This window comes from Denticeps clupeoides, chromosome 8, assembly GCF_900700375.1.
Source record: "Denticeps clupeoides chromosome 8, fDenClu1.1, whole genome shotgun sequence".
NCBI lineage: Eukaryota > Metazoa > Chordata > Actinopteri > Clupeiformes > Denticipitidae > Denticeps > Denticeps clupeoides.
Window position 1 is genome coordinate 7,091,971 of NC_041714.1, and position 27,408 is coordinate 7,119,378.

At 45.0% G+C, this 27,408-nt stretch overlaps 1 protein-coding gene across 25 annotated transcripts in view; it reads left to right on the forward strand.

The window, feature by feature from the left end:
- The first annotated feature begins 10,472 nt into the window (after positions 1-10,472).
- Positions 10,473-27,408, forward strand: part of col13a1 (collagen, type XIII, alpha 1) — a 73,693-nt gene continuing 56,757 nt past the window's right edge. For all 25 annotated transcript variants that reach the window (XR_003750490.1, XM_028988257.1, XM_028988258.1 and 22 more), the window contains exons 1-2: positions 10,473-10,858; positions 13,949-14,018. Coding sequence is in view for 24 of the 25 variants with exons in the window: in XM_028988257.1 (XP_028844090.1) it covers positions 10,607-10,858; positions 13,949-14,018 (322 nt within the window). In the remaining variant the exon portion in view is untranslated. The remainder of the gene's footprint in view (positions 10,859-13,948; positions 14,019-27,408) is intronic.

Here is a 27,408-nt window from a genome sequence, read left to right on the forward strand (position 1 = left end):
CAGTACACAGAACAGCAACACATCTTCTTTAATATAGCCCAAAGGAACAAACAGCATCTCAAGCGACTTTTAATAGACCTCTACAAAAGGCACGCCTAAAGGAAGGACCTCTGTGAACACAGGGAAAAGTTTGGGAAAGAGTAATTCAGAGAGTGACCCCCCCCATCAAAGTAGGTGTCACTGTAGGGGTGCTAGTGCATCATCATGATGTGCAAAAGGGCATATTTTTTAACTACAGTGACAAATACCGTGATCTAAGGAAACTGAAATGGAACGAAGTGGATGTTTTGAGGACAGTGGCTCGCATGTTGTGCAGAGTGGGGTGTTGCTGAAGACTTAGCACCAGTCATCATGGAAGCCCCCAAACTGGGAGAGCCAATGAGAGATGCCCCGGGAGATGGACCAGACTGGCGAGGTGGAGGCTTTCTTGAAGAGCATCAAAGTATTTCCTCTTTTCCATTTTTATTTAAAAAAAAAATTTTATTCGACCTCTGTGGAGGCAGCCATCAAACACCGCTGCCCGACAGCAAGCTTCCTGCCCTGTCCTTCTGAGATGAGACTCGTGGAACATTGATTTCCACGCACTTCACTTTCCTCTACAGCAGAGTTTCATTTGCACTTCTAACAGCATAAATCAAGAACAGACATTCATACAGACATTCATGCCATGAAGGTCAAGTTAAAAACTTTGCCACCGAACACAATGACTCAGACATGAGGGGTGAAAAAACAAAGCAAAACCAAAACCTAAAAATGTAGTTACTTTAATTTCTACGAACAAGCACATAATATCGTTAACCCCGACCTTGCTGTTGCTGTGTGTTGATTCTGACATTGGTGCCTTCTCCTGGTCTCCTGTTTTGTCCAATTATTGTTAGTTGTATGCATCACATGATGTAAGAGTGTGTGACAATGATGCCATGCAGCAACACACGGTACATGCATGTTTGCAAATGGAGAAGTAGACAATAATTTCATGCCAGTCTGAGCAAAAGTTCAAGGAAAGTTTATTCAGAGAAAGTGGAAGACGTCGGCTGCCTAAACGATCGTACGATTCCAAACTGTACTCATTACTTTTCCGAGACATTTTTAAAACTCCTCATTTTTATGAGCTCCTAACCGACTCCAAGTCTCACTGACCTTTTTTAATTTAGTGAAATTCATCCAAATCCCAAATGTTAATATGCGCTGGGTGATCCTCTGTTAAAATACAGTGGCTGTAACCTGCGGTATTTTTATTAGTCACCAATTTCCTTTAATGCAACGGATTTTTGTGTGAATATCTTAGAAATGCCATTGAGGGACCATGATGCTATAAAACGTATCTGGGAGGTTAAGGAATAAACCTCAGGACTGAAATTGCATTGTGAAACTTGTGCATTGCATCATGGCCCAGAATTGATTTCACAGCCTGAGGGAAGTTAAAGGCCTCGTCCAGGAAAAAGCGGCGAGTTCCAGAAAGGGTTGTGACTCCAGGTGGAAATATCCTCTCTGGAAAAAAATGCCTGAGGAGGTGGTGGTGGGGCATCTCTCTCTTTTTTTTTATTAGTCAGTGTTACCTGTTTTCACCAATAATATTTGTTATTTTCACCAGAATTATTGCAAATGTTCATGGTAGCTCATGAAAGTGAAGTGACTGTTATTGTGAAACACTACAACAAAATTAATCCTCTGCTTTCAACCATCACCCTTGGTGATGAGGGAGCAGTGTGTGGGGACGGTGCTTTGCTCAGTGGCACCTCAGTGGCACCTTGGCAGGTGGGGTTTCGAACCTGCAACCTTCCAATTATGGGGCCGCTTCCTTAACTGCTAGCCCTCATGGTGGTATTGTGCCAACAATAATGGCGGATGATGCAAAGAAGAATGATTTCAGGAAGTTTTGTCTTAACCATTTTTTAAAGCATGAAAAATACAAGGTTAAATGTATTAATGTGTCACTTTTTGTAATGTTTGTTGACTATTTCTACAATGTTCATTAAAAAGAAGTTATAGTGAATAATTAACCTTATTAATTTTTTTTTATGCTAAGAAATTATTAGTCAATATAGGTGACATGTAACAGAGCATTGTGCCCATCATTGTCATGCTGGTTATTATTAGGATGACCAGACATGTCCTCTTTTTTTTTTTTTTAGACCTGTAAGTTGCTTCTGGCCGGGTTTTAAAAATTGTCTGAGCTGATTAAACATTCATTCATGCTTGCGATGAGGTGTCCGGCTTTTCTCAAGCTCGGTTCTGGTCACACTTATTAAATATAGATTTGCCTGTTTTGCTTGGTTTTGGTGCAGGAAACTGTTGGCAAGCTATATCTGGAAACACGGTAGTTGGTAAAGGGCATTCTGCTTAAATTACCTACTGAACAGTCTCCTGCTGCTCTTTCAGACGTTTACATGGTGCCTCTGATGCATCTGGACTGTAGAAGTGGAAATGTGCTTCATAAAAATGCATTTCTTTTTTCTCCCAATTCCTAGTTGGATGTTTTATGATGCGGGAGGGATGCGCTTGTTGATGTGAGTGGACTGCATAGTTTCACCTTTAAATCTTCCGTCTTTTTCTTGGAGGACAGTGGGCAGGAGTAAAGCCCTCACCAGGAAACATCATGGATGATGGAATTTAGTGTCGGAAGTGAGGCAGGATGGAGTTGTCTGCTACACCTGTCTCCAGCTGCACCGCTCAGGGAGTTTCAACACCAGCAGGTTGAAGGAAACCAGCACACACACACACACACACACACACACACAGAGTTCACATTTTGTGTCATCCAGGATTTGAAAGTACATGGTCTGCTGAACCTCTGCTGTGTCGCTCAGTTCTATAAAAAAAGCAACTGTGTGTTGGCACAGATTTGTGTGTACTACACACATGCAGATTTAACAGAAGGATACAGCGCTGACAGTCCTGGAGACCTGCCCAACAACAAAACGGCACATTTACACACACAATTCAATCATGTTGTTCTGCAGTCAGAAAGCTGCTCTGCAACAGGCTAAAGTAAAACCTTAATTGCAATCCAAAGTTTTTTATGTGGTGGCCAAGCAGCAGCTGCTGGAGTTGCAGGTCCTATGCTAATAGGTGCCAAGTCAGCTCTTTTGGCTTAAATCATCAGGGCTGCTGAGAACTCGCCCCAGGTCCTCAGTGTAGGAAACGGGAACATTTTGTTGTCATGGTACTGGACATCCAGCAGTAGGGCTGGTCACAGGTTCAAACCCCAAAGTCACAGGTTCAAACCCCACTTACTACCATTGAGTCCCTGAACAAGACACTTAACCCTGAGTGTCTCCAGGGGGACTGTCCCTGTAACTACTGGTTGTAAGTCGCTCTGGATAAGGATGTCTGATAAATGCCATTAATGAAAATAATAAAGCATAAATGAAAATAACCTGAGCACCTTTTCTGGAACAGTGTTGGAGTGTTACATTCAATTACACTAATTTCTTTGTACATTGATTACAATATAATAATTTGCATACTGTTAAAAATATATTAATATTTATTGTTTTGACTTCATTGTCATTATATCAATAAAATGTAACTTTTATTCTGATAAGCTTTTGTGCATTTTTTTATTATGTGCATTTATTTGCATTTGCTTTATTTTTATATTAAAAGGTTGTAAGTGTGAATAAATATGTTTTCCTATGTTGAAGTACAATGTGGAAAAGCTGGATTCCCTCTTTCCTAAACTTCCTCCAACATAAGTCGTCAGCACCCCAAGTCAGGGAGATCTGCAGCAGTGCCGCTGGTAAATTAGCCCTAAAATCAACAGTGCCAGAGGCCAGTCAAAGCTCAGGTGAAACATCCACCACCAAACTGAGATGTTGGGGCTCAGAAAAGCACAGCTGTGCAAATGAGCAATCGCTCAAACGCCTCCGCTCAAATAAACCGAGTCCCGTAATGGGGCGCGGGCACCGCCGCCATTCCTCCTCTCTCCCAGCGGCCTGGTTGTTTTTTTTCTCTCGTCACCCATGCGGCTGTCGCCTCCTATCCTCACATCTGTGTGCACACACTGTGCTTTATCTGCCCCCAGGTGTGTGTGTGTGTGTGTGTGTGTGTGTTTTTCATCTGTCATTCTGCACGCTTAACCTCACCCCCACCAGGACCTGGAACCCAAAGAGAGGTTGCTGGGGTTAATGTGAGGATGAACTCAGATCCCCCTCCGGGTGGGAACCATGGCCTTTATTGGCACAGTCATCATTTCTCCATAATAGACACAAAAACACGCTGCTGCCCGGCGGTTGCCGTCACCGGACGTAATTCTGCAGGAGTATTAGGTGCTTAACCTGCGTTTGCTACAGGCAGCATGAGCGCATTCCTTATTTTAGACCAACAGCTTCCAGCGGTCTGATGATGTGGCCTTTATTATGCGTCATTATTAAATGAAATCCAGATGCCTGCTGGGCTCCTGGTTGTGCTGAGGCCACATCTACTGAACCCCTCAGTCACTGCCGGTCCCAGCAGAATTCTGTGCAGATATTTGCCCGGAGAGGTGGCAGGTGTATTCACTCATCGAGATTTTTTTTTTTTTGCTCCTAAATGATCTGTCCGTAAGAGCTGGAGGCTTGTAATTTAATTTGATGTGCATGTCAGCAATACTTTAATATGCAGAAGAAAATGTTGGAGGGTGGAGCGCAGGGCTAATTCTGGGAGTGTGAGAGAACCGCATGACCACAAGAGCCCCGAGGAGAGGACAAACCACCTCATATACACACACACACACACACACACACACACACACACACAAACATTCACGTACATACACACACACTCATATGTTCATCAAACATATAATTACACATGTATGCACAACAGCTGTCTGCACACACAGATTGTATAAAAGCACAGAGACAATCACATGTATCTAAAACACACAGGCGCAACCATGTTCATATATACACATTTGGGCTTTGCATATGGCAAATGGTCATGTGCACACACACATACACACACACAGACAATGTTAGCCACATTCCGGAAGCTTCATCGTCAGCTGGATAAAGCAAAATCCTACTGGATGACCCTGTCCAGCTCACTCCAACAGTCAGCTGACCAGCTGTGGCGGTGGTACTGGATGGGGAGGATGGGTGCAGACGGGCTCTCCCTCATTAAACAGGCCTGCTGGGTGCACCGCGTGACACGGCCACCACGTAATGATATGGCGAAGCAGGATGGGGAGTAGTAATTTTAATATTTAAAAGACTTGGCAGGCCACTGATGTGGTGGAGCAGCAGATAAAAATGATGGGGTGGAGAGATCAAAAGATCATCTGGAGGGTCTGTTGCTCAGAGTGTCTTCTGCAGGATTCTCCCAATGTTCTTTCCCACTGCTGTGTACGTGTGTGTGTGTGTGTGTGTGTGTGTGTGTGTGTATATATATATATATATATATGTTTGTTTTTTTGTGGAAGGTCATGGCTTTCCTTTCAGTGCATCACATGCAGCATCTAGAATTCATGCATGCAGCATGAACCCACAGAGAAAAGGTGTTTTTTTTCAATCATATTCAATTCAAGCCAACTGTATAACATGACAGACAATGTATAAGACAATATAATATTTCAAACCTTTTACATTGTCTGTTATGTTATACAGCTGGCATGATTATATATATAGAGATGTCCCCTGGTGTCCTTAATGCCATATTTAGATAAAAAAATCATACACACACACAGACACATTATAATATAGATTATAATTAGATGACTAAATATGGCAATAAGGACAGCAGGGAACATCTCTTCTGTGCCTTCATTTGTCTTGCTTTTCAGCAGTTGCAACTAAAGAGAACAAATGAGCAATGGAATAATGAAAGGAGGCTGGGGTCAGTGCTGATGATTAATTTACTTTTAAAACCATCATAAGCCGTTAAGGATTCCAGATTAATCATTAACGTTAACAACCGTACATCAAACGCACAGACAACGGCGCTGCTTCAGTCCATGGGCTTTATATTAAATGCACATGTGCTGCCGGCTGCAGGGGTTTTCTGCAGGCACACATGTGAAATATCGGTGACAATTATCCCTGGGTGTGGACAGATCTTATGAGAACGTCTCTCGTGGCCACCTGCTGTAGAACTTAGCGAAACTCCCCCAGATTCAACATAAAGCGGTAACGTGCAGTAAAACCCCTGAGAATGTGAACGCGAGCGTTCTCCGGTGCATGTGGTTGCGCCGTCTGTATGGCCTTTTGCCGCCGTTGCGCCGGCATGTCACTCCTTATAAAGGTCATCATTAAAGAGCGCAGAGCTAATCAAAGAAATGTCTCCCTGAAATGAGCTTCAAAGGCCAGGGAGACGTATGCGAACCCTCTGATTTCTCAATCACCGGGTCAACCTTTGAGGTGACTCGGTCCACGGCTGCAATTGGTTTAGCGGACTAATCTGTGTCATGGATTTCCATGTTCTTCAAAAACAGGGAACGTTAATAGAGAAGGACCCAGCAGAGCACGTGCCCCGCCCTGCAAATGTGCAGCCAGAGTAAATAAGTGCAGAACTGGTCTCGGGGGGCCGACCTGCCCCCGTCTGCTCAGAGACGCCGTTGTTAATGTGCTCCTGATTACGGCCGAACGGCCTGGTGTTGTGTTGTGTGCTACTGCAGAGCAGCATGGGTGGCCGCCCTTCGTCATCCTTATCTAATCAGGCGCACTGTGCAAAGCATGTAAAGCATTTTCGGCTAAATGTGCGTTCAGAAACACTGCAAGTCCCAATCCGCTGGACATACATTCATGATTTTATATCAGCAAAGGTTTGCAGATGTGGGGTTGGAGCTCAGACAAGAGTCTATAGATACAGGGCCATGTCTTCCTGAGCCATATAAGACATGCCTATAAACAGCATTCACACCAACCAGCCAAAATTATGATCACCCACCAATCATTGATTAGGCCTGACTGTTCAAGATTATGATTCCACTAGACCACTAGGCCTGCTGTGGTATCTAGCAATAGCAGATCCCGCAAGTCCTGCAAAATGTGAGGGTGTACCTACATTGGTCGAATTTGGAGGACAAGTCAACACCTCAAACTCATTTGTACCTCAAACCACTCTTTATCATTTACATTTATTCACATGAATGGCATTTTGCTTTTATTTTACAGGACCTAAGTTCTGTGTGTATCCAGGTGCCATGTCTTTCTCAAGTAAACCATGCATAACGGTCTAATTATGCTGCAGAAATGTCCATATGCTGTCTAGATAAACAGACGTACAGTAAATGTCTCCCAAAATGCATCTCCAAATAGAACCATTTGGTTTTGACGCGCATGATGCACCCAGTTCTTCACGTTGTGCTCGTTGGTGACGGCACCGTTTGTTTGTTGTCTGTGGCAACTGAGCCCAGGTCCCCGCTCCAACGGCAGGATATGTTGGTGCCTGAGCACACACCGAAAACCACCGGGGCGTCTGAACTCGGCGCCCGTCACCGCCGCTCCCGCAGGACATCCTCAGAAGGCTAATTGAGAGTTTCCCGACTGTAGTCGGACTGAGGGATGCCCCTTTTACTATCCACCACATCTGAAGACGCGCTGGGCCTGCAGAGGTTCGCCCCGGGACCTTTTTCCAGATTTTAATGAACACGGCGCTGTAAGACCCTGTAATTATATCATTATGCCAGCTGTCTCTGGGATCCCGGCGGTGGTGCAAAAATAAGTTTTATTCTGAGAGACCCGATCTGGACCGTTTCACTAAATATTCACGGACCGAATTCGACGAATATCATTAAAGTGACAGAACGATGTCCGTCTGCTGAAAACGGTCAGTAAAAAGCGGGCCAGGTGAGGAGGAGGCGCGGTAACCGGCTTCATCTCCTCGGCTGAGGCCATTGTGAGCCGCAGCATCTGGACACCATTTCCACGCCACCATTTTCTGGTCAGCTGCTCAGTAATCTCGCTGTGATCTCAGCGCCGCTGCCGGGGCAACAGCACGGGGGTAAAGCGGGCGACTAAAATTAGAGCGAAGCCCCAAGAGCTAATAAGAAAGCGCCGTCATTTTACCGTCCAAACACAAAGTTCATCTGATGACACGGCGCTCATTACCAGCTCATTAATCACTGAATCACAAGCAGACTCCGTGCCATCTTCCGATTTGCTTATGGACAGATGCTCTGATAAAAAAGAACAAACACACATGCGCACTTACATTTATACACACACACACACACACACACAGAATTTCCGAAGTGCTTAACTGTTTACAGAGTCACCAGGAAACCAAGCCAATACAGGAAATAATGCTGTGAGCTGACAGAAATGAATCTCTCTTTAACATGATGAGCCATTTCCCAGCATGCACTCTGGCTGGATACCTGCCTCACCCTGCGAGTGTATGCTCGACCCGTGTGGCATGGACATGCTCAGTTACTCTGCTTGTTTGGCAGGCAGGGGGAATGCTTACACACACGCACACACACACACACACACACACACACACACACACACACACACACACGCACACACACAGATAAACACATACGCCAGTCCGGTTCATTTTGACTATGTCAGGTATTGTCCATGGTGCCAGAGCGTTCATCCAGCCTGCGCATTGGGGACAGTTGTCCTTTTGTCCTCAGAAAGGCGGGAGGCACTGATGAACCCTATTTCTCCCCTTCCAAAAGTTACTGAAGTAGCCTGATTTGATGAAGGGTCCCAGAAGGAGCCACCAACAACACTGGTTCTCAACACTTGTTCCTGGAAGAACCCTTGCAAGAGAGCTTTTGATCCCAATCCAAGTTTAATCAGATTTTAAAAAATGATGAATGCCGGTCGGAAAGATGCGCTTTTCTTTTAATCCGATGTGACTTTTTCAGTTGACACTCTTTACCAGGGTGTCTTGAAATCAGTAGTTACCCTGGAGCAGCAGGCTTAAGTGAAAGTGAAGTGATTGTCATTGTGAAACACTGCAGCACAGTACACGGTGACACAACGAAATGCGTCCGCTGTATTTAACCATCACCCTTGGTGACAGTGGGCAGCTATGGTGGTAGACCACCTGGGGAGCAGTGTGTGGGGATGGTGCTTTGCTCAGTGGCACCTCGGTGGATCGAGATTCGAACCGGCAACCTTCTGATTACGGAGCCGCTTCCTTTACCACTAGGCCACCAAGTGTCTTGATCGCGGTAGCATCCAACAGCAATTCCTAATTTCTGGTCCTGTAACAGATGAGGACACATGGAACTATCCCTTGCTTGCCATTAAACACCATGCATGGTCGCATGGGCGTTCAGTTTGAACTAATCGCTTATAGGTTCTGGGCTATAATTCTGCTGAAGAAGCGGGGTTCCGAGGAACTTACAGCCAACATATCTGGGTGAATGACATGGGGTGGTGGTCTGAGAGTTAATCCAGGACTTTATCTGCCCGTGAAGAAGAGCTAAACATGAACTTTTGGTAGTTTTAGGAAAGTTTTTTATTCCTTTGAAAGTGTTGAACAGCATTTATGACATTTTATTAATGCTTTAAAGTAAAATAGTGCAATTAATGCATTATTTTTAAAAAGATGTGGAGAACTTGCTATAGAAAAGCAACCTGATGTCACGTCCGGGGGCTGAGGGAGGAAACAAGCTCTTAATGGCCAACCCGTACGTGCCCGTTGTCCAGCGGCTGCCTGTCTCTCTTTATGGAGCCCTGAGTGATCAGGCCAGATTATGCTGAGCGGTGATCAACTAGCGCTCCGTAATTAGGCGCATGGCTCCCGGCGGCCCCTGGGGGTCACACCCAACATATTCACCGATAACACTTTTGGACATGCAGTAAAATATGGAAGCCAGAGACCAGGGTGCATGACAATTCTGAACCCATCTTGTGGGTCCCATCGGATGCATGAATGTGATCTGGGGGCTTTACTGAGTTCCGGTTGCCTCGTTGATGCTCTTCATCTCATCCCATCCTGCTGCGTCCTTCTTATTCTGCCCAGAGGCTCTACAGGAAGTTCTGCCACCCGAGGGCAGCTTGTTTGCGGGGGATTTTTCTGCAACACTGGCCACCCTTAATGCCCTAATGTGACCCCTGACCCAGGAAATCTTTTCCTTGGTGACTCACATGCTGCTTTATCTGAGGTTTTTTGTTTGTAAAGCCTTTCCGTGGTATGTGCTGCTGACAGCAATTTCTTCTGGTGGAAAAGGTGAAGGTAAAAGTTGACTCTAAGTGAGGAGCATGCACCTTCATCATCTGTTGCCATCCACAATGTGAGTCAGTGACGAGCCCTTCATATCGGGGCCTGAAGCCCCTATAAATATCCCTTCCAAGCCGGGGTCAGTCACGAACCCGCCCCACCATCCACCCGAACAAACGTAAAGGAGGAGCCTGCGTGTGCCTGTGTGTGTGTGTGTGTGTGTGTGTGTGTGTGTGCGTGTGTGTGTCGGGTTTCACAGTAGTGGCCCAGCCGGGGCTGGACAGTCAGTGTAGGGGAATCGGCCGGTGCAGCACGGACTTCACCTCCTCCTGCAGGTCCTCCACAGCAGCTCATGATCCCCGCGGCGACGCGCGCTCGGAACCAGGAACCCGGCCGCGCGTCCGACTGAGAACCTCTGTCCCCGGGACCCCCCCCCCCCCCGATGAGAGAGAGCCGCGCTCCCGCGCCGGAATAGAACGTTCGACCCGATCCCCGTCCGACGATGGAGGAAGAGCAGAAGTGGAAAGCGGCGACGTGCTGCGCGCAGCATCCCGCCAAGGAGCGCGTCTGGCCGGCCGGCGCGGCGCTGCTGGCCCTGCTGGCGCTGGGCGTCTGCGCGCTGGTTCACCTGCGGGTGTCCGAGCTGCAGTCGCGGGTGTCGAGTCTGGAGCAGCAGCAGCAGCAGCAGCAGCAGCAGCTCGGCGCCTGGGTGGAACCCGCGATCGTCCGCCGCCTGGACCACATTTTAGACGAGGTGAGCAACATGAACCTGGCTTCTCCTTCCATCCTTTCGGACCTGAGTTCGATTAGGTTATTAATATTAGGTGATGACGCTTATTGGCGATATTTCCCGTGATCCACCTGTTGACAAGTTGAAAAAAATCTAACAAGAATGATTTTTACATTTTTTTGGTCATTTCCAGCTTAAAATGTAATATTTTTGTTCCTTAGGAAATTGTTGGTCTCAGAGCCAGCTCAGCTTTGCAAATGAAGAAGGATATACATTTAGTTTAGTATTAATATTTAAAACTCTAGTCCCTGGTTTTACTAGCTATAGGGTTGACTTGTACTGGTTGTGCTGTCTTCAACATTGCTGTGACCCTGATACCCCACATATTTCCAAAAAGATAGTTACTCTATGTAGAAGTATTTATAGGAATGTTTTTTTAAATAATTACTCGGTTTGTGGTCGGTTTTTCTGGACACTGGCAGGTCTCATCCTTTTAACTTTTTCGTTGGGACAATTTTGCTGCAGGACAAACATTAATATGCATGATCATTCAGTTGAAGTAAAAAAAAAAAACTGCACTTTCCGGGATGTTCCGGAATGTGGTTCCTTGTGGTGAGGATTGTGGCACAGAAGGTGGTTTAGGAGAAGCACTTGATGTCCTGCGGTTTCACGGAGAGATAAGAGGAGAGCTCTGGAAGAGTGGGACCCCGGGGTCCCCTCTGTCACCGCTTCACTGACGACTTCCGCAGCTATCCCAACAAGCCACCCCCCCGCCGTAGCCCCCCAGGGTTCCTGTTTTTCTTTCTCTCCCATGTTTACCCGACCAACTCTCACTTTCCCCAGAACTGTCAGCAGTGTGGCTGTCTTCTCCTGATTCCACCTCACCAGGGTCCAGGGCACGAGAAAGAAAGAGGTTCCGTGCGTCTCCACGTAAAAGATCAAAGGAAATCTTCCAGTGCCTCTTGTCTTGTGTTCGTATCCATCGTTGAGGTGACACTTATGTTTCATGGGGGAAATTTGGCAGCTAAAAGCATCCTCAGCATCAACATCACTTCAAAAAGTCCCTGTTCTTCATTTTCTATATTCTGAAATAATTAATAACAGCTCCTGCTTTTGAGCGAGGCGGGGGGACGAGGAGGCTCCATCACCCTCCCCTGCGCCAGTCGTGCGGCTGAACACTTCATTATCTCACCTCAGACGTCGCCTGCTTCGCATTAGCAATTAACCGCAACGTGGTCTGCTCCGTCCCGGCGCGTTGAGAAATGTGAGAAACGTTCCCGCTCGGCCTCGTCCCCTCAGCGGACTGACACTCAGGCCCTGCTCTGACTCTGTGGTTTTAAGCACAATTTAGAGGTCACCGGAGGTCACCTCTCATATATTTTTTCCTAAGAGAGCATTGACTTGACAGGACCCAACAGCCCCCCCCCAACGTATCCCATCAGTCTTGTTGTATGGACCCCGACGCCCCAGAAGTCAGGAAGCTGTGTGGTGTGAATCCAGTTAGTTTCCATCCGATGGTCCTGTGAGGGTTCTCCGGCGCAGGATTACGTATGCAGCGCGTGGAGGGGGGCGTCCGGGCGGGTGGGCGGCTCTTCTGGTGCAGGTTGCTGCAGTTTTCATTTTTTATTTCTGCCAGGGTGACACGTTTGGAGCTGAAGCTCCTTACAGAGAGCCACTGTAGAATTTGGCAGAAAGCTCACCACACCAGCGTCCCCTGGAGGCGGAGCGGGTGGCAGAGGGAATGCGGGGGGGGGGGGGGAATGCTCCACGGCCCCTCCGCCATGCAGGGGCCCGCGCCGTAATCACACAGTGGAATTGCTGAAGGTTTTCTCATCCTTTTAAAATAGAATGTTAAAACCAGATCAAAACCACGGGCGTCGGGTTACCATTAAAGCGGAGGGGCACCAGGGTGAGAATGACACCCCCCCGCCCCATCAACAAGCCCCATAACCTGCAACCTGTTGCTCTCCCCCACCTCCCCGGTTTCCTAAATAGAGAGGATTGAGATCTGTCTCATTGTATTCCTGCTAACGAACTCTCTGCGGTGTCGGGATTTTAATTAAATTGTTATATTTAGATCAGTATGCAGTTTTTCTACCTACTATTAATCTCTTGAAGATGGTCGGGCATGATTATCATCCAAACCTTCACTGCCAAACGATTCAATAATATAAGTATCGGGGGAAAGTTAATTAAAATTGTATCTTATAGGATTTGTAATTAGGATTTACTGTGGTTTTCAAAGTAGGTGACGTCATAAATATTTATATCACAGTATGGTAATAAATATTTGACTTTCTTAAAGCATTCCATGTGCATAAGCAAAATGCATTTTTTAACACATACAAAGGTATTGAATCCTTACAAAGGGAATCATTTATACATTCATTTATAATGGGTACACACATGTTTTATATAGTTGCAAAAATATTATATATTCGTGACCAATTTATGCGAGTGTGAAGTGAGTGCAGGAGCTGCTGAATGAATGCAGATGTTAATAAACTCATAATCTTCATTAGCACTTCTGATTTTCTTCCATGCCTACTCAGTATGTAATGGAATAAACAACAATAAAAAAATGCTTGTAAGAGTCCGGTGAAGAGTGGAGTAAAGACTTTACCAGCTGGGACTGTGTCCTGCCAGGATCAACAAAATAAATCCAGCGGCCATTCATGGTTTACATAATCTCTCGAGAGCCTTCGGATGATTTATCCCCAAATCTTCCAATTGAATAACGGGTGGGCACAGCATCACCCTCCAGCAGGGGCTGGTTCAAAACGCCGATTGGTCTGGAGTATGAGGCATTGCGGCGCCTGTCAGTGCCAGAGGATAGAGGTCACACGCTATAACTCGTAAAGCTGAGAATTTGATCTGAACCGTCACCCCTATGGTGAGTGACGATCTGACATCAACTGGAGATCACAAATATATGGGGTTAAGAGGCTTATGTGTGAATTATTTTCGTATGCACACAGTTGAAATACCCATCAGTGACGGTTCATACTGTCATTGTTGTGTTGTGTTTTTGTGTTGACCATAATTGAAGTGTATACTGCCACGCTGTGTCCATTTTGTGTTGTGCCTGACCGAACCCTTCCGCTCCCTGTGCAGAAACTCGCCGCTCGGCTGCCCAAGATCCGAGAGTCCAGGGACGCGCCCCGCGACTGCCTCTGCCCACCAGGTAGGCGTCCTGAGCCTCTAACCCCAGTTACATGGTCCTGGGTATTGAAATGCACCGATGCTGCGCGTCATTACTGAGTCACAAGTGGGGAGGGCAACAGACAAAAAGTCTCATCACCGATGTTTCTGAAAAATTGTCCATTTTGTGGGGGTTTTCTGCAGCGCTGCACATCTGGTTAATGTAACAGGCAGCTAAAGAGTCTGGAATAACAGCGGAACCCAACTCACATTTTCAGCGGGCCACCACGGCCGTGCCACGGCCACATAAATGTCGCACTACACGTCATCACACACGAGCGCCGCTTCTTATCTCTCCCTGAAGTTGGGAAGAGCCCATCTGCTTCTCTGCGTAGCCCCGCCTCCAAAAACACAACTTTTTTTCCAGGTGTGAGTCATTAAGTAATTACAATGTTGTGTGGGTGTGTATGTGTGTGTGTGTGTGTGTGTGTGTGCGTTAAAGAGTGTGTGTTTGTGTGTGTGTTCACCCTCCCCCCTGTGGGAATGAGACGAAGGTGATGGTGACACACACACCTAAGTGGCCAGTCAAGCAGCGAAGTGTCTTCATTCGTCCTGTGAAGGGTCCCATTAAAAGTGGCCCCCACTGATCCTCCTCAGCCCTCCCTCTGCCAGCTGTGGGAGCTGCTTCAGACAAGCACTCCCAGAGGATGTGTGTGTGTGTGTGTGTGTGTCTGTGTCGACTTTGTCATTGCTTTTGAGATTCATTGCCAAAAACCCAAATGTCCTGGCATCCGTCTCCAAAATTTGTCATTAACCTTTCAGCACTTGACTGTAGTTCACAGTTTACAGTTTGGTGTTGGGGATTTTAGATTTTCCGATTGTATTTATTATTGCATGGTATATGCAAATGACCAAAGGAAAGCTTGTAAAAAATAAATAAATAAAACGGTTGTGCCCATGCCCATTATATGTTCAGTTTCAACACCCTCTTCACCACGATGAGCTGCTGATTAAACGATCAGATCAACAGTGTGTTACATCCTGTCCCTGGAGATCATGCAGTCCTTCTCATCATGTTGAAGGTGTTGACAATTTTACACATGGACTGTTGCTGTAGAAATACCAAAAAAAGTGGATTGGTCTCTTAACCTTTTTCATATACTCAAGTTATATTTATATAAACACACAGCATCGCCCCACCCACCTGCCACCAGTCAATCACCTTGGCACTCAGTGTTCAGATGGCTCCCATTCCTTTATTTATTTTCAGTTCCAGGTGGCAGGACGTAGGAAGTTCATCTGTGGCCCCCGGAGCCCCTTTTTGGAGCACAGAGGTCCCTCTTTGAAAATGATCAGTCATGCTTAGCAGTAGAGGGATTTTCTTAGTGTCACTATATATGAAGTAGAGGCCTTGACTACTTCTATATGGCTCCAAATCTACATTAATGGACAAGACAGTTACAAATCTTCGGTACCATGGATGGGTTTTGGTTGGTTTACATCAGTATCACCCTGCCAGCACCAGCAGTGTTTTAACCACCGCGTACGTGGAACACTCCACACAATCGGCTTTTTAGGACTACCTTAAGAATCTCAGTCATCAAAATTTGATCATGCAGATCCTTATACTTCCTTTAAAGGCTTTTCCTGCCTCTAAACACCAAATCCTCGATGGCTTCTTGTTTTTCCAGCCACCGACAGGTACCGTTCTAACCAGACATTCAACGTTCTTCACCTCATATCTCGGTGGCTTTAATCCAGTGGCTGATGAGATGTGTGTGTGTGTATAGATGAAATGTTCCAGGCTCTAAGCCTGTTTAACTCAGTACCACTGAGTTATAGTTTACATTACTGTGTGTGCAATTCACTTCAAGGACAGGCTTTATTCCAGGCGTGGCATGTGAGAGGGATTGTCCCCTCAGCAGGACGTTCTAAAAATAGCTGGAGAGAAATGTGACTTAAACATTTCACTTCCTGCGTGAGTCATAGTCTCTTTAGATGAGTGATTGGTCTCTGTTCATATTTATAGGCATTTGTACCCTCACCTATATGTGAATTGTATAAAACCGGACTGGGAAAAGGTTGGCCCTACTGTGCATGTGTGTGTTTAAGTGTGTCTGTTGAAGGGCCTATTATTTCCCTGTTGTGTGTGAAGTGCCCCAGGTCATTACAGGGGAGAAAAGCTGGAAGTAAAGTTTACTGCGCCGCCCCGCCACCGAAGCTGAGAGGAAAGCCGCTGTTTACAGACAGTAAGAGAGTCCAGGGCTCTCGACCACCGACCACCTCGGTGCCCCCATCCTCCCAGCATTGTTTTAATCGAGACATCTATCACGCAACTGTCACTTTCAAAGGAAGAAGACAAATGAATTGTTTACTCGGCACAGCTGGCAAAAAAACGTGGAGGAGAGAAAAAGGAAATGAGGCTCCAGAAATAACCCACAGCTGTACTCGAGAGCAAATGCGGTGTTCAGATCAACCGGCCTGTCAATCATACGACTGGCTCTGGGTGCATCTGCAGATGTCTGCACCTGGTCTTACTTCTCCTTGCATCTGTACTGTAAATGATAAAAACATGGCTTAATCGTTGCAGCACCCCCTACAGGACAGTTTCATAAACTTTTTAAATCCCACAAATAATGTATTTTTATCGTGTTTAAGGTTTCTGCATATTTGTGTTTCTGGGCCTGTCCAGATCAAGAATCATTTTCTCTCAGGGCCTGATGGTCTATGAGTTAAGTTTCACACCCATTGAACAGAGTGATCTGTCCAGCACTGCAACTCAATCAGCCTTAAGAGTCTGAAGAGTCTGAAGTTGGAGCCAGTTTTAATCTTGACGCATTATCAGTTTTGGGTCGCTGTCCACTGTTCATATGGTTTAGCCGCAGTAACAGTTGTTGTCAAGAGAGAAGGGTGCTGTGTGTGTGTGTGTGTGTGTGTGTGTGTGTGTGGTCCTGTAGCCTTCAAAGCTCACAACCTCACAGTGAAGTAAGTGCTGTCCATTATTAGAACTTCTGCAGACTGAGAAGTGCATTTAGGATAGCAGTATAAATGTCATGATCTCAGTCTTTTTTTATGAAATGGGAATAAAACCTTTCTTTAGCAAACTGAAAAAGAGACCTAATGCTCTCTGTTACTTCCATTATGTGATTAATTTAGCACAATGTGTGTAAGGGGTCTGACACACTGATGACCTCACATACAGAAAGTACAGTCTGTAACTCGTTTCATCCCAGTTAACCCCAGACTGGGATTTGGAAGTGTCTTGAGACCAAATGGGATTTTTGTCACAGGATGCCCATACGGGTGGACTGGGTGCCACGACCCAGCTGTGTTTGGTCTGCAGGATTGTGGAAGAAAATAAATCAATCTTAAAAACAGAAAGAGCCTGTGGGATGTAGGAAAAGTAAACGTCCATGAAGGCCTTACCTGTCTCCGTTCCGAGCGGTGGGTTTGTGTGTGCGCATATAACTCAAGAGCAAAGAACTGCAAGCTGGCATGCCTGGCATAGCTGCCCACCCCCCCGACTTCCTTTTAGTGTCCAGCAGCGTCTGTGCCACGGAACGTCACACATTTAAACAGCTCGCCATGCACCACATTGCTTAAAGTACCCGACCTGCAGAGTGAGCCAGCAGTTCATGTTCACTGAAAAATAAAATAAAAAATGGTACTTAAAATGCTTAAAAACCAACTTTGAGTAACCCCAATATTTACAGACAAAAGTAAAAAAATATATATGCTGTGAGTACTCAAATCTAAAGATGGTACAGATGGTTTTATTAGTTTTCATAATTAAAATCCACACATGAAGAATTAGTTGGAATGTTGTAACAAGTTTAAAGTACTCTCAACTTCATCTTGTGTCTTGGGAGAGGTTGGATTCACTCGGCACGCCCCAAGAAGTGGCTGATGTCTGCGGTGCGGGGAAGGTGGTGGGACGGCGCTGGCGCGCAGGGCATGGGGGGCTCAGCACTGGCAGGGTGGCGTAACAACGCAGCTGCTTGTCAGAGTGGCACCAGCGTTTAGCTCTGCTGAGACTCGGCCCGCTGCGGGCAGCCGGCATCCCGGGCACTCTGAGAATGGATCACGCTGTCCATCTCTGGGGACGGACCCGACTGTATGTGTGTGTGTGTTCTGCGCCATCACATGTGTTAAGAGAAGAAGTGGACTGGATGTCTTGTCCGCTTTATTCATACTTCTTCTTTAAAATGCAGTAGATACCGTTAGACTAAAAGCAAATGGCATTTACAGATGAAAAGTGAACCAAATGAGGGATTTCAATCATGAATATTTGAAAGCTCTTATGTAAGTTGATCTGGATAAGAACCTCTGGCAAATGCTGGAAGTGTAAATGTGAACGGGACGGGGCGGGACGGGACGGGACCAGCATCGTTTGGCGATACAGGCTTGTAAACAAATGAAAAGCTTCGGTACTGAGAACTGCATTGAAGCCAGAACATTAAAGGCGAGCATCAGAGAGCCCTGACAGCGAGCCGCCGCACTTTAATAGTGTGCGCTGCACTTGTAAACAGGAGGTCGTGACGGAGAGCTGTTTGGCGGGGTCGGGATCGGGACTTGCATGGCGGGTTATTTAAGGAGCCCACCGTGTTCACCTTGACGTCTCTGGTGACAGGAAGAGGGCCTGGCAGATCACCTTTCTTTGCCCACGATCATCTTACTAGGCGGCAGCTGCCAGTACGCGTCCTTAAATAGAGGGACAGGGGGTGGGGGAGACTGTCTCACCTACAGCCGGGTCTGAACAGCGAGTCCTGCTCATCCAGCTGGGAGGGGGGGGTCTTGGAGGGGTGTGGGGTGAGTCCGAGGACCCGAGAATGTGTTTCTCTATAATGGGAACATTTCTGTCCAGTCTGGCCTTGCGTCCACACGGAGATGGTGTTTCACGGGAACCCAGAACGGCGGAATTTCTCTTTTCCACGTATCCATGTGGAGGCTTTTATTGTGAAACCACCAACCTGAAATATAACGGTTAACACCTCATACGTACAACGATGGTGGAGAACGTGTTCCTCCTAAAGGAACTACAAGAAATGAACAATGAAGTGTTTAACCCGCCGAGGAGAACAACTAGACGCCAAACAAGGACAGCACTTTGGGTGCGAGTGGGGAGTTACAGCGCCACTTACAGGGAGTCTCTGTGTGGATGATAACAGTTCTGAAAAAGCTCCCGTGTGGAGTTTATTTGGAAAGCCAAACGCACATTTTAGATAAAAGTGCTTGTGTGTGGATGAGGCCCAAAGATACAGATACAGGGTGATGCACAAGATCTGAATCCATAAGACTCGTCATTTCCTGTGGCTACTCGGAGGTCCCCGTGCCTTTCCTGTGCTAGATACCTTTTTTTACAGTGTCTTTGACCATTTCCACACATGCCGATCAACTGTGAATTGTGGTCAGCAACCGTCAGCAACCTCAAATTGAGGCTTAAATCTGAGTAGCCTAAACTATCAAGTGATCACCATTCCAGTGTTCAGTCACACCTATCCCCCCTTTTTCGCAACATGATAGAGTAATGCGAAGGATGATGGAATGATCGACAAACAGAGCAACATGAAGACTGTTGAAATAAAACAGCCATTTCATCAGGTGGCCAACCCTGACCAGACGCTCACAATTGAGAGAAACCGGCCATCTGTTTTCCTCATAAGAGCTGGTGTTGACCAGAGAGGCTGCTGCCACTTGATCCCACGGCCCATCCCTCCTCCGACCTCCTTCCCCCTTCTGTCAATGTTCCACATCCTAAACCTGTTACCATCTTGTTTGCAGAACTTTCACACCCAGGTCTTAATCCCTCCTTCCGGACAAAACTGCAGGCCCGTCCACCCCCGTCTGTCTGCACAGCAGGATGGTGTCAAATCAGGGGACTCTCTTCATGCCACGGGATCTTTTCCAGTCCCGTCAGCATCAGATCAGACCCCCCTTTGACCACATCATTCTAGTTTGTCTGATTAAACTCATATCAGTGCTTTATAGACCGTAGGAAGCCATGTTTTCTTAGTGTTGTGTTACCTCTATGCAGGCTGCATGGATAATTTTGGGGAATGTACCACCATTCCTGTGTGTTTGGCAAAAGAAAAAGGTTTTTAAATAATAAATGCATGATGTGGAGGTGACATAGCAGTAGTAATTTAAGCCTTTCTCAATTGAGCTCCCCTGCAAAATTACGCTTGCCAAAGTTTTAATGAAAAAGCAGCAAATGATAGGTGGCCAGGCCATGGTCTGGCACCAGAGTCTTTTGGGAAAAGTGAATACTGTGCAATTGAGAAATCACAAGGGTCAAGTCTTGAATGAACATTGGAATTTCACTCTAAATTGAAAAAATGTGCAAAGTAGGCAAAACGATGGGAAAAAACAGGACATGGCAACCGTCAAACAAATTTATAGCGTGATCTGGATTTAAATGAGCAGATGCCTATTTCCCTGACTGATGATCATTTTAATAGCAGCACTTTTAAATACATTTTTAATAATCTTCGTCATCATATCAACCTACAAAAAGAGCACCATGTAAGGAGCATATAATATGGCTAAAAGTCATTTAATTTGTGTACAATATTATGATTTTATTAACATGATTTAATATAAATATTTTTATTGATATTATTAACATATTATCGTAGCACATTATATTTAATGTTTAATTAAAATGACGTGATATATGAAGAAAGGCACTACATGACCATGATGTGTACATTGTAATAAAAAAATCTGCATATGTGAGAGGTAGAAAATAATTCCTAAACTGTTATAAATTTACCCATGTGACCACATAGTACCTAAAACAGGGCTGAACTAGTAAATAATGTTTTTTTCTTCATTGAGAGTGTCACATGAGTGGATTATAGCTGTACATTTCATCTACATTATAAGATTGTAGACCATGGGGCATGTTGACATTAAGAATTTACCGAAAAAAAATCTAAAAAGATCGGCTTGCTAGTTATCTGTATTTAAGTTATGAGAAACTGACCGCATTTCCAGAATAAAATATATATTTTTTTATTTTAAAATGTGAGGAGCATATGGCAATGACTGGCAGCTCTCACACAACACACTTCCTTGCTCTGGATGATTTAAAGTCAGTCTTGTTGTTGCCAGATTTGTCATTGTGAAATAAATGTATTCCGGTTTACCTACTTTTCCCAAAAATTAAAAGTAGTCAAATCTACCAGATTTGGCAACACTGAGCAATCATAGTATAGCACAGCAAAAGCATCCCTCTGGCAAACATTCCTGCACAGACATTTTTTTCATTTCACACTAACACTAAATGTAAGCGAGTCACCAAATGTGCTGATGTGATTATAACAGTATCAGACAAATGAGTATTTGAGTGTTGCACTTTCACGACTGAAGCCTCGCAGGGTTTGAGCCTCCTGTGGATGTCTGTCTGACTCAGCACGTTGCCTCAGTTTGGGTTAAAAATGTGTGGACTGCGGCTCGAGGGAACATTCTTTCACAGGCACATTTGTGTTTGTGAAGAACGGAGAACCCTCGCAGGCTGGCCCTGAGCTCTGAGCTTGTCATTTTTCTTGGGCTGCGACCAACAAACACAAACATCTAAGCTACAATTTCAATCTCAGATGTGCAGAGTAAAGCTGAACACTTTTCCAGATGCGCTCCAAAAAATCTGCCCACAAAAACCAAACCAATACAATAGGCCCCCCCAGTCTAAACTAATCTCAGATAGGATATCAAGTGTAAATTCAACACAGATCGTTTTGTGTCCTTGGCAAGGCACGTTTCATGATAGGTCGTGCTGAGAGATTGTGTGTTTGTGTGTGTGTGTGTGTGTGTGTGTGTGTGTGTTTGTGGTTGGTGCTGAGGTCTACACATGGCGTGTACATTGTGTAAAAGTGTGTGCAAATAGTAGCCTTTGACCATGTTTCTGTTAATCAGTCCATCTTTTGAAAAATGAGGTACTTAAATATATTAATATATAATCTCAACTGCACTGGAACAAAAAGAATAAAAAAGAATAAAGAAATTATTCTTATAATCGCTTCTATTAATTTGTATCTCCTGTCTGTATCTGATTACTGGTCTACCTTTCTATTAAAATGTTTAAAAAGTAAAAATGCCTAATCAATTCTCATATTATCAACTCAGTTTAAGTTTAAGTTTAAGTGTTTAAGTAAAGTGATTGTCACATGTGATACACAGCAGCACGGCACATGGTGTACACAGTGAAATTTGTCCTCTCCTTTTAACCCATCACCCTGAGTGAGCAGTGGGCAGCTATGACAGGCGCCCGGGGAGCAGTGTGTGGGGACGGTGCTTTGTTCAGTGGCACCTCAGTGGCACCTTGGCAGTTCGGGATTCAAACCGGCAACCTTCTGATTACGGGGCCGCTTACTTAACTGCCCCACCACTACTGGTTTCAAAGTAGGTGACGTGTTTGCCTGCTAATCATACAGCTTGATCTGCTGTACTTATAATCAGACTTTGAAAGTTCAAATTAACATTTTGTTCTTTATGCCAATTGAAGATGCAGATGCAGACACCTCAACCAACCATATAATTACATAGCATTTGTAATTACAGGCCCTGACTGCTGCATGTAACAAACAAGAGGGATGTTTTTTTATTATAAATATTATTTACACATTATGCTGATCTTCGTTAATCAGCCTAGCCAGACAGTTTTATTTTAGAAATTACAGTTTCTGTGTGGGACAGGTGTAATATAGGACAGATATGAGACATCCCTGTACATGTGACAATTGGCCTAGAACATGTATAAAATGTCAACTTGAATATTCTTTTATTTTCATCCATATTTGCATTCGAGCACAGATGTACGTTTTTTTTTTTTTGTTGCAGCAGATGCATTATCTTATTTTATTAAAATCAAATAATTCATATATAACGTGAAATGTAACATGTACTGAATTAATTCCTTTTTTTTTGGATACAAATCATTCATTTTTTGTATACACAGCATTCCTTTACATCTCGACCCTGTGTACAGTCTAGAACAGAATCGCTGCAGGTGCAGAGGGGTTGACATTATCGCTCATTTCTCTCTCTGCTCTTGCTGTGTTTGTCTAGGTGAGAACTGATCTTTCTCAGAAGGTTTCTTAAGGCTCTGGTGGTTTCTTCTGTTTGGGCTAAGAAGCTCAGTTTCTAATGTTTCTCATGTTATGTTGCACTTTTGCATGGTGTGTATGCATGTGTATTTTGGAAATACGTGTGTGTGTGTGAACATTTGAACATGTGTAATTTGTGTGGGGTCTCTGAACTCATCCCCTTAAGCATGGGCCTTGATATAGTCTGTAAAGAGCTTTGTGTGTGGATCTACTTCCTGTTGGCAGGGGTCACTCTCTGTCCTTTGGGGACCGATTCCTATTCCAGCAGCTCCGGGCTCAGTGCCAGTGACAACACACTTTACTGAATATGAGTAAAAAACATTTTCATTACTGATGGAGGTTATTTTTTTCCTGCAGGCCAACCTGCACGGCCACTGCACTGTTCGAGTCGTACCAGTAGCTATGTTGGAAAAGGCCACGCTTCAACTCATGGAGCGCTGTGCTAATTACAAACTTGGCGAGAATATGGCCAAAAACGAGTTGGCTGTATTTCCCCTCAAGGCAGCGCTCCAGCTGGAGAGGCCGCAGTGTTGTTCGAAAACTGACAGCCATCAGGATGCTCTTTAGAGTGTTTTCCGGAGACCTCTTGTTATTGTAATGTCTTTGCAGCGCAAATGAAGGGTTTTCGGGCTCTGTGCCTTATTAAGAGCCATTAGTGGCAGGAATTAGTGCTTCTCTCTGAACTGGAAAGACAGACCATCTGCTCAGCATCATGGTGAAGGGTTGGTCCTCCTGGATAACACAACCTGAGTTCTTTTTTTCTCCTGTGGACCATTAGGCACAATTCTGCCAAATCTACAAGTGAGATAAGTTAAGATGTCTAGCACAAAACTGTCACAAAACTGTCAACACCAACAGGGCTGTGTGTCCGGCAGGGTTGTCTGAAGTACGGGGTGCTCGTACCCGAAGGGTTGCGGGTTCAAATCCCAATCCTCAAATCCCTTTCATGGCTGCCCACTGCTCACTAAGGGTGATGGTTAAATGCAGAGGATACATTTCATGTGTGCATCCAGGGACTTCACATTGAGGCTGTGAAGAGCTACAGGTACTTTGACTTTCATCTGAATAACAGAACTTGACTCATAACACAACCCACAATAAAGAGCATAGAAGCTGTACCTGCTGTGAAGGCTGAGGTCTTAGGAACAGAATGAGTCTGAACTGGCTGATCCAGAGGGAAAGGTCTGTTCTAGGAAACCCTCTGGACCATGGGGAGGTGGTGAGTGACAGGAGAATGTCATCCCTTTTGGAGAAAATCTGCCATCCCATTCTCTGGTACTGGTTTTATTTCAGCTAATTCTGGTCTTCAGTTACTCAGAACGTACTCTACATGCCTGCTGTACTACCACAAGTAAAAGGTTTGAGAAGAAGTCAGGCATAAAGTAGGTAAAGGATGGAAGTTTCCCTCTTGGTCCTCATGATGTCCTGGCGTCTGCACCCTGTCTCTGAGGACTTAAACAGATGTGGAACTTTGCAGGGCCTTTTGTTGCCAGTGACTCCGTGTACCACGCTGTCATGAATTCGGCCTTGGGGCTTCGCTTAAATGCCAAACTTCAATGGCCTTTTCATATGACTGCAAATTCACAGAGGATCAAAGTTCTGCCCAGGCTTTCCTTACTTTTTCAGTCATTACATTTTTCATTAAGTATGTGCGCTGTTTTACTTTGCATTGCGGCTTTTAAAGGGCGCCTTTTACATTAAAAATATATATATTTAATGTATTTGGCAGAAGTGAATTAATTCCTATTTATTGCCTTGAGCTGACTCGGGTCAGACATTTCATGATAGTGTGAACAGAACTGCATTAAATCAGAACTTTTTAGTTGTGGTCCTATATCTGATACAGGTCTGATTTTTCACTATGCAACCTAGCTGATGTGACTTACAACACTCATGACTGACATTTGTCAGCCTTTGTGGTCGCTTGTGGTGTTTTTGAGGTATGTCCTGCATATCATGATTAACTCTACAGAACAAGCTACCAGTAATGCTCCCTCAAAAGGTCATAATTATTATGTTTTCTTTTTCCTCAACCTTGCCTTCTTAAAAATGTGCTTGCTTCCATACCCAAACATGCATTGCTACGCTCCTCTGGAATTCTCCTTTTGTGTGACATTGTGCCTCGTGACATATGTGACGTTCTTCCATGCATGCAGGTCAGTTCAGAACCATAACTAGTTAACAGCAGAATCTGATATTAGGCACATTTGAACAGATGAAAAGAAAAAATACCAAATTTGAGAGTAATGCCGGTGAAGTGTATAAAATAGCATCAAATACATCTACTCTTCCACGCTGAAGATTCCTTCTCTGTTTCGCAGAGCGAATGCTGGATATCTGTAGCAGACCTGTCTGTGTGAGCTAATGGCTTTTCTTTCTGACCGCTCAGCTGCCCATCAGATAAGCGGCACAACAGGGTCTCTCTCAGCGCCCACTTCCCCCTGCTCTTCAGCAGGGGACGGTTTAGAGTTGCCTCACCACACAAGCGCCTCTGAAGCGAGACTACCAGACTTCCACCAGACCACCACCATGGGCAGGTGCAGCTGGTTGTGTTTTTTTTAAGGCTAAGGGTTCTATTACAGGCTTATGGAGCTCCTGAGGTTCACTACAACCTTCGACACTTGACCCCATCACAACCACCGCCACTTTGTGCACTGACAGACCCGAGGCCTTGAAGTCTTTTCTGTAACAGTCAGAGTCAATCATGTCTTCACTGAGTGTCGTTCACAGAACCTCTTCTGGTCATTGGACTTCTTCTTTTACTTTTGCTACAGAAGCCTTCTCAGGCCTTGCTGTATTTTTATAAGAGTAGATGAAAGAAACATCCTTAGGTCCTGCCAAAAGAGCAAATGAGAAAGAGAAAAGTGGAGGAGTGGATTAAAGGAAATGCCCAGTGGACGGCAGTTCATGTGATTTCATCCAAAACTGATGTTCTAACAAAGGGCTGTAATGTTGCTTATCTCTGTACCTTCAGGATTTTAGCAGATTCTCTGAAAGTGATCCAGCCTTAAAAGCGGCGTGCCTGTAACATGACCGCCTTGTGATGATGTCTTGAGTGAGAAGAGATTATCGGCTTATTTCTTATGTACTGTACTGTAAGTTCTCCATAAGTACTGCATGTGTTGATGACATTAAAACAATGTAGGAAAAATGTAGTGAATGGGAGACTTCATCCATATACCAGGACTTCCTGGTGGTTAGTACCTTCCAGAGGAGATCCAAAGTCAGCATTAACATGGGATGGTTGGGCTCCTTTTAGATCTTATGGAGCATGCGTCATTTACCTGGTGAAGAGATATGATGCACACGCTTTGGGTTGTTTTGACACCTTGCCACGCCTACCTTGTTGTAGACCACCTACATGAGATTCCTTGCATGCAGTGCTTTCTTTCAGCAGATCCATCTGCCATACCATACTACTGAAGAACAAGACAAGGAACGTTTATTTCTTTACAGGTCAAGCCGATGGAGCATCTGAGGGAAATGTGCAGGAAATACCTTGCAAAATCTGAAAACAGAGGTTCTATTTCAAATTATTTAAAAGATTTCTTAGTTTTAAACGAGTTTCTATTGTAAATAAATTAGGGTAAATTGCGCTACCAGATCTACGTAGAGAACAACTACAGTCCGTATTGCAATTACAATGTTTGTAAAAACCATCCGGTCTCAACATTAGAGCTTGACTTTTAAAAAATGACCCTCACGTTCTGTATTGCTGGAACGTATCTGCAGGCTTCTCATGCAGACCTGAGTAAGATATCAAGAGTCTGCCTAAGCGCCTGGCTTTGTGCCTGCCTCTCAATTGGCTTTTCTCGTCTTCCGTCTCCTTTGAGTTGAGTAAACAGGCTGAATTTGCTCTCCGGTTGATTCTGACACACAAAAGAGAATTTCCGCAATTCCCCCTTTTTTCTCTCTTGTATTCAGAACCTCTTACTTGTCCTTTCATGAAAGTTCCTAAAGGGAAACAATCTAACTGTCATCCCTCAATGGGGTCTTTGTTGTTATTTTGACGTGGATGAAGAGTCCAGAGAACCTCGGATTCCTGGAAGCTCCGTAGAACGACGAGACTCCCACGGTTCAGCTCGGTGCCGCGTGGCGTTTGAAAAATATTTTCTGAATGTATTTATTGCCTCGCAAAGAGGTTCCGCAGATCCTCGGGGGTTGACGTTAATGCTGCGCTAAGGAGTTTGATGCCTTTAGCAGGAGTGCTGGATGCTACCCTAGACCCCTCATAATCAAACAGGAGAATTCGCACTGATTTCTGTGGTATGGAGACAGGGAGGAGATGAAAGGGGAGCGAGGAGAAGCTTAGTCTGAGACGAAAGAAGA